At 44.8% G+C, this 8,472-nt stretch overlaps 1 protein-coding gene across 2 annotated transcripts in view; it reads right to left on the bottom strand.

Moving 5' to 3' along the window:
* Positions 1-8,472, bottom strand: part of PRCC (proline rich mitotic checkpoint control factor) — a 36,346-nt gene that overhangs the window by 4,220 nt on the left and 23,654 nt on the right. For both annotated transcript variants that reach the window (XM_023214071.3, XM_023214070.3), the window contains exons 4-5: positions 5,008-5,103; positions 2,095-2,238 (exon numbers count right to left, since the gene is read on the bottom strand). In XM_023214071.3, coding sequence (XP_023069839.1) covers positions 2,095-2,238; positions 5,008-5,103 — 240 coding nt within the window. The remainder of the gene's footprint in view (positions 1-2,094; positions 2,239-5,007; positions 5,104-8,472) is intronic.

Below are 8,472 nucleotides of genomic sequence, written 5' to 3'. Positions count from 1 at the left end.
CCCCCCCCCCCCCCCCCCCCCCCCGCCAGGTCCTCCCATAATCCCTGTGCCCATCTCCCTTCAAACCCTCTTCATCTCTGTCCTCTTCTACCCAGTCAAGCCAGATGTCTAGCCTGTCTCCCATCTACTGCTTATCAAGCTCACTCCCATCAATCACCTCTGGCTAAAACCCCCACCTTCCCCATTCTAGTAAGTGCCAGCAGTTTCCCTGGAATTAGAAATTTCACAATCACTCTACCTCTCCCCAGTCTTCCAGCCTCCGCCCGTAACTGCACTGAACCCGTAACCAAACTTTGATGCAAATGATTTACTGTCAAAGTCTATATTGGTCTGGGCTTTCATTCTGTGGTTTTTCTGTCCTCTGCCAGAGTTGTCTCAGACTAGAAGCTTCCTAATCATCTCCACCCAACTCCCAAAACTCCTCTCTAGAGTCTCCTCAGCACTTATGTAATCAATTTGCACTGTAATCATTTACACTCAAGTGTCCTTAAATCTCTTCTTCCCAACTATGCTGTCAACTCCTCAAGGACAAGGACCATATCTTTTTCTCCTTTTAACAAAATCTAGTTCAATAGAATGAGACGGTGGCAAGAAAACTTGGAGATAGGAAAAGAGCAAATACTAATTGCTTGCTGCTATTTAATGTCATTTAATGTGACAGTTAAAGATGACATACATAAAACATCCAGCTCCATTCCTGGCCCACAGTGAGCATTAACAACAGTAGCTATTACTATGTGACTATGCTTCTCGACCCACAGTTGGTAGAGCATGCTCTCCTAAGTGGTTTTTCCAGTAAACAGTGATGGATCTATGCTGATCTAACCACAATCCTTTGCTCTGTCCTGTATGACCGCCAGCATTCAGTTAAAACAAATGGCTGGAGCTTGTATGGCCATCTGTGGCCATAGAACAAAGCAAAGCAAATGGGGGGAGGAAAAGGGAACAAAATCCTCGACCTTGGCCTTGCTGGTGCTGGGCTCAAGTCCAGGGCTTTCCCACATTTTCCCTCCTGTGGCAGGCTCATAAATGTCCACATTTGCTGTTCTCAGCTACTAGGTGAAGAAACGTTCATCATACTGACTAAAGAAAACTAGGACAGAGAAGGCAGGAGTATAGTGTGGGAAATGTGATGAATAAAGGCACTGGAAAGACTACAGCTGGCTACAATCAATAATGAAGAGAACACAGAAGAGTTGCACACTCAGAATCTAAGGACTCCAGGATTTCTGAGGTTCTGTTGTGCTCACACCTCAAAGATGTGCTGAGCCAGGTCCCAGCTTGAAACAAGGAACTAACTGGGGCCAGGTATAGTGGCTCATGCCTGTAATCCCAGCACTTTGGGAGGTCAAGGCCAAGGAGGGTGGATCACTTGAGGCCAGGAGTTCAAGACCAGCCTGGACAATATGGTGAAACTCCAACTCTACAAAAAAGTACAAAAATTAGATGGGTATGGTGGCATGCACCTGTAGTCCCAGCAACTCAGGAGGCTGAGGTGGGAGGATCACTTGAGCCTGGGAGGCAGAGGTTGCAATGAGCTGTGACTGAGCCAGTGCATGCCAGACTGGGCAACAGAGTGAGACTCTGAAAAACAAAACAAAACCAAACAAAACTACCACCAAAAAATGAAAACAATTGGAACGAAGAAAGGAGAAAAGGAAGAAGGGAGGGAAGGAGGGAAGGAAATGAAGAAGATAGTATTTTAAAAGAATAAAAATTAAAACAAAAAAAGCAAAAAACTTTAAATCAAAAAAAGGAAAGAAGGATCTGACTATAGGGAAAGAGTAGAGCAGCTATGGATTCTGTGCAGCCTGGGAAGGAGCCACAGCCACAGGCTGGAGTCCTCTGCAACTACTCAGCCTCAGCAACCAGACCCTCCATCCAGCTGGAGAGCTGTTACAGTCCCGCAAAGTTCTAGAGGGAAGGAGCTGCTGTATCTGTGAGGTTTGCTGCACACTCAAGTACCATGGCAAAATGTGTTTACTAAAGGTGCTGTGACAATAACAATGGGGTGTGGGGTCAAGACGGGGAGTAAAACAAGATTTTGCTTTGCAGCCTCCCAAGTTGACCACTCAATAGACCTTTCCCACTTACTTTGCTGAATGACTTCATGGTTTTCTCTTCTGTCAATGACTTAGTCATCCATTGCTGGGCCCCACTGAGCTGGTCATCACCTTTGATCTCCACAAAGTTGATTTCTTCTCTCCCTCGGTTTCTCTTGCCCTGCAGCCGCTTAAACTAGAAAAGAAAAAAATGCAGGAGTCAGGAATCTGGGCAAGGGGGTCAGCAGATGTCACTAAAGAGCCAGAGTTTATGGAATGCTTTTGTGACTCACCAATCCCAAGGCACCCTCAGTTCTTCTCTATGTCCTTTTACCCTGCCACCTACCAAATTCCCTTGATGCCAGATGAAAGGCTACTTCTATTCAGAATGTCTCTTGAACTCAGGAAAAGGGAAGCTAAGAGGTATCTCCAAACATGAATGACAACAGAGAACCAGTGGTATGAATTTGTACTCAAACAGTTATCTGCCTACCACTAAGCAATATATCCATGTAACAAACTGGCACATGTACCCCTGAATCTATTTTATTTTTAATTATATCTGCCTAAAAGGACTGCATACAATTTTCAAATTAAGAATTCGGAGCAGGCCGGGAATGGTGGCTCACAACTGTAATCCCAGCACTTTGGGAGGCCGAGGCAGGCGGATCACCTGAGGTCAGGAGTTTAATACCAGCCGTAACCCCAGCTACTTAGGAGGCTGAGTCAGGAGAATTGCTTGAACCAGGGAGGCAGAGGTTGCGGAGAGCCGAAATTGCACCACTGCACCCCGGCCTGGGTAAGAAGAGTGAAACTCTTGTCTCAAAAGAGTTTTGAGACTCAAAACAAAAAAAAAAAGAATTCAGAGCAGGCCAGGCAGGGTGACTCACACCTATAATACCAGCATTTTGGGAGGCAAAGGTGGGAGGATCACTCGAGCCCAGGAGTTTGAGACAAGCCTGGGCAATAAAGTGAGACCCCATCTCTATAAAAAAATTAAAAAATTAGCCGAGTGTGGTGGTGTGTGCCTGTGGTCCCTGGGAAACACAGCAAGACCTCGCCTCTAAAAAACTAAAATTCTAAGCCCCAAAAAAACACAGAACTCCAGGATTTCTCCTTTAAAAATCAGTTCTTTGTCCATCTCTGTTCCTTCTAATTGTTCGGTATCATCGAATCAACAGACCCCACACCAGAGTGGACATCAGAGACAAAGAACGTGGGGCTGAATAGAAAAGGAGCCTCACACACACAGAGGCTTAGCTTTAACTTCAAAAGTTTTTAAGGGTAAAGAAAAAAGAAAGCCCAGTAAACTTTCTAGGAGACTGCTACTCTTTCCTCTTCCTAAAAAAACAAAATGCAAACCACACAAGTCATCCAGAGGTGTGCCTCAAAGGGAATGTGGGTGAAGGAGAATAGAATTTTAAAACTCAGAAGATTCAGTGAGATCCAGGTCCTGATCTCAACATTAGTGAGGCCTTCTGTACTCACTCTACCTATAAGAAACTGACTTTTGCCACTAAGTGGGTTCTCAGCTGTCTCCTAGGCTTAGTTGGTTCCCAAAGAAACCAACTATCAAACCTGCCAAGGAGATCCATAGGGAAGTGGATGAACAGTATCAAGCACAAGCAGAAGTATGCAAAGGGATGGATACCTTTCTGGGAAAAGGTAAGTAGAGAAGAATTATTTTTTATAAGAACCTCCATGGAAAGGTAGCACCCCCTATTTCTGCAGATCCCTCCTAATAGGCTCTGATTCCCTGCAGACAAGATAGAACAGTACTTTATATCCCGAATAAGGGCCTGAAAGTCACAGGACATTGTGCTTTTACCTTTCCTTTCGCTGAAGCTTGGGAAAGCTAGCAGCAGGGAGAGACCATTGTGTAAAACACAAGGATTATTTAACATAGCTGCTTGGTGCCTCCCCAAATCCATTCTCTTCTTTAGTGTGAAAGAATCCAAAATTTTTGCTAGGCATATTACCACGCAACTAATAAAACACTATATTTCCTACACCCCCTTACAACTAGATATGGCCAGCTAGATGCGATGGCTAACGCCTGTAATCCCAGCACTTTGGGAGGCCGAGATGGGCTGATCACTTGAGGCCAGGAGTTTGAGACTAGCCTGAGCCAACGTGGTGAAACCCCATCTTTACTAAAAATATAAAAATTAGCTGGGCATGGTGGCACATGCCTGTAATCCCAGCTACTCCTACTCAGGAGGCTGAGGCACAAGAATCGCTTGAGCCTGGGAGGCAGAGGTTGCAGTGAGCTGAGATCGTGCCACCGTACTCCAGCCTGGGCGACACAGCAAGACTCTGCTCAAAACAAACAAACAGAAAGCAAAACAAACCAAACAACTAGCTATGGCCACTTGAGCGGATTCTAGTCAGTGAGATCAAAATGGACGTGCTCTTAGGAACTTTCAGGAAGTCTCCTAGAAAGGGAGGTGAAGTGTTCCTCCTCTTTCTTTCTCTACCCTGCTGCATCTTCAATGCCAGTGTGATAGCTGTAGCTTTAACTGCTATCATGGACCATAAGAATAAAGGCCACAGCCTAGGGATGACAAAGCAATGATCAGAAAGAGACTGAAGCCAGGCATGGTAAATCACACCTGTAATCCCACCACTTTGGGAGACCAAGGCAGAAGGACTGCTTGAGCCCAGGAGTTCAAGTGCAACCTGGGCAACAAGCAAGACCCCGTCTCTACCCAAAAAAAAGAAGGAGACTAGATCCCTGACTCTGTGGCGCTTCCAAAACACCCCTGTATCCTTCTTCCATGAAGAAAAAAACTAACTTGCTCTATATAAGCCACTATTAATTAGGGTTTCTCCATTACATGTTGCCAACCTAATCCTGATACAGTTTTGTCTTTTGTGTGTGTGTTTTTTTTAATTTTCTTTGGCTTCAGATTTGAAACATGGTGCCCAGGGGTCAAAGATGGTCACTTGTGCTTTGTTAACTTACTGCTTCGTCATCGATGAAGGAGGCATCTGGGGCAATTTCCTGGGGTGGGACCAGGGCCGAGTCCTGTGCAGGATAGTAGCCACCACTGTAATAATCCTGCAGCCAAACAGGAAAGAAAAACACACCAACTGAGGGCACAGTTGGAGAGGGGAAGGTAAGGTCTGTCCAGAAATGGAAAATCGTCATCAAAGAGGCAGTGGTGAGATATCCACACTACAGCTTCCTCACACAGACCAGTTAAAGGCATAGATCCCAAAGACCTACCTATAACTCAAGAACAGTCCCTACAGCTTTTCTCATCTACACTATCCAGACAGATGGATATTTTTTAGGAAAGGGTAATAAGAAATAAAAACTGTCTCTCCTGCTTCAGTCTATACCTTGCTCCCTCAGCTACTTCCTAAGAGCAACTCTCACCCCTTACCTCTACCATGCCTTCAGCCCTGCTCCTCCTGCTCATAAGACCCCAATGAGCTACAATGCGAGCAGGGACAAGAAGGCATATGTCATGCCATTCCTGCTCCTCATTCTAGTTTGGTCCCGTGGATACAAGGAAATAGTCTAAACAGGGCGGGGAGGCTATAGCTCTCTGATTTAAAATAACCACTATTAGGATACAATGAAACTTACAAAGCTGGAAACAAACCAGGTTTATTTACCAGATTTTTAGTTCAGGAATCTCATGATTCCCCTTAGAGGTGAGTGGCCCAGATGTTGTTGCAGATCCTAGAGAAAGAGGAGGGTGAAGGCAAGGGCAAGGCCCCTGCTTGGCCAAGTCAGGCAGCCACAGGGCCAATAAACTGTTTCCTCCAAGGGCCTACACTTTTTCCTAATTCTTCCACTTTGTCTTAAACTCCAAGAAATGCCCCTCTAAGAATATTCATTTTATGATGAGCTAAACGAAAATAGGTTTAATATTTACTAAAGAAAAATAATATATAAAAATCTAGAGCAATTAGAGTATGGATTTTTTTATATTGGTATTCACAATAAGATACATTTAAATTTCAGAGTCCCCTGGTGTATTTAAAGTGCTTTAATTTACATAGATTATCTCAATGGTGTTTATAACTGCACATAGAATTCTAATTTGTTATTCAATTTAAATGGCATCTTTTTTTTCTGCTAAAGAGTTAAAAACACTATCTTTCTCCATCCTTCTTTTTTTTTTTGAGATGGAGTTTCGCTCTTGTTGCCTAGGCTGGAGTGCAATGGTGCCACCTTGGCTCACTGCAACCTCCGCCTCCAGGGTTCAAGTGATTCTCCTGTCTCAGCCTCCCATGTAGCTGGGATTATAGGCGCATGCCACCACGCCCAGCTAATTTTTGTATTTTTACTAGAGATGGAGTTTCATCATATTGGTCAGGCTGGTCTCGAACTCCTGACCTCAGGTGATCTACCCACCTTGGCCTCCCAAAGTGCTGGGATTACAGGTGTGAGCCAGTGCCCAGCCTATCTTCCTCCATCCTTCTAACAACAACCTTAAGGGCAGATATACTATCTCTGCTCAGCCTATATGAAACAACAAGGCTTAACAGCAAAGATTTAGGAAACACAATTGTTTTCAAAGTATTTGGTCAGAACAGGTTCTCCACAAAGCCCTCCCTCTTCACTCATGCCCGGATTGAAAACAATAACGCTGACCATTCAGAGAATCACAGTGGTTGAAGGGACTTAAGTCTTCCAACCATCCCAGGCCAGCAGTTTTTAAACTTGCTGAAGCTGCCCAGTTATGGGGCCAGCCAGCCGCCTCTGTTCAACTCCACCACTGGTGCCAGGTCCCCCAGCTCCTGCTCCTAGGAGCCCTCTACATCTTGGGAAGCTCTGACTGCTAGGAATTATCTCTTAAACCTACTTACAACCTGGCATTCTATACTTTTACTCTCTGAGGCCATACGGATCAAATCTAAATATCTCTTCCAAACAACAGGTGAATACAACGTGAATAAAAAGTTACAATCAGCATTTATTAAACATTGTCTATTTTCCAGGAACCACCATGCTAAACTAATGTAATTATTTTCGCAATGCTTTGAGTTGCTCTGATATCCCATTTTAACCTGAAGAACCTGAGACTGAGAGAGGTGGTTAAGTAACTTGCCCAAACTCAGCTTGAGATTCAACCCTCAAATCATGCTCACGATTCTCTTTATTCTTCTTTTCTTTGGGGGAGGGGGGTGGTGAGGGGATTCTCTTTATTCTTATTTTGCACTCAACCCCTCCAGATTCCCTTCTTTCCTCTTCGGCCCCAACTGTCCCTTCCTGTTTTTCTCAATACTCCTCACCTCTAGAAACTCTTCTTAAGACTTAACTGCTATCTTGAAGTCTATGCCATAGATTCCCTTATCCTCATCATCCACATTTCAGGAAGCTATCTTGTAACTCCAAGATTAGATATCAGTCCTCTTCCCTTCATATCTCTCATCAGCTCCCACAATCAGATTTTGTTTTCAACACAGGGGAAGTGCTCCAGGACATTGGTCTAGGCAAAAATTTTACAGCTAAAAACCTCAAAAGCACAGGCAATAAAACCAAAAGTCGGCGGGGTACGGTGGCTCACACCTGTAATCCCATCACTTTGGGAGTCCAAGGCGAGCAGATCACCTGAGATCAGGAGTTCCAGACCAGCCTGACCAACACGGTGAAACCCAGTCTCTACTAAAAATACAAAAATTAGCCGGGCATGGTGGCAGGCGTGTATAATCCCAGTTACTCGAGAGGCCTGAGACAGGAGAAACGCTTGAATCCAGGAGGTGGAGGTTGCAGTGAGCCGGGATCGCATCACTGCACTCCAGCCTGGGTGACAGAGCAAAACGTCATCTCAAAAGTAAAAAAATGAAAAATTAAAAATAGGCAGGGCGCAGTAGCTCACGTCTGTAATCCCAGTACTTTGGGAGGCTGAAGTGGGCGGATCACCTGAGATCAGGAGTTCGAGACCAGCCTGACCAACATAGAGAAACCCGCCTCTACTAAAAATACAAAAAATTAGCCAGGTGTGGTGGCGCATGCCTGTAATCCAAGCTACTCAGGAGGCTGAGGCAGGATAATCACTTGAACATGGGAGGCGGAGGTTGCGGTGAACCGAGATCGTGCCATTGCACTCCAGCCTGGGCAACAAGAGCAAAACTCCGTCTCTAAATAAATAAATAAATAAAAATACAAAAATTAGCTGGGTGTGGTGGCAGGCACCTGTAATCCCAGCTACTCAAGGCTGAGGCAAGAGAATCTCTTGAACCTGGGAGGCAGAGGATGCAGTGAGCCGAGATTACACCACTGCACTCCAGCCTAGGCAACAGAGCAAGATTCCATCTTGGGGAAAAAAACAAAACAAAAAAACACACACAACCAAACTTCGACAAATGGCACGATATTAAACCAAAAAGCTTCTGCATAGCAAAGGAAACAACAGAATGAAGAGACAACATGTAGAACGGGAGAAAATATTTACAAACTATCCATCTGACA

Source organism: Piliocolobus tephrosceles, chromosome 1 (assembly GCF_002776525.5).
Source record: "Piliocolobus tephrosceles isolate RC106 chromosome 1, ASM277652v3, whole genome shotgun sequence".
Classification (NCBI taxonomy): domain Eukaryota; kingdom Metazoa; phylum Chordata; class Mammalia; order Primates; family Cercopithecidae; genus Piliocolobus; species Piliocolobus tephrosceles.
This window is presented reverse-complemented; position numbering and strand designations above follow the sequence as displayed.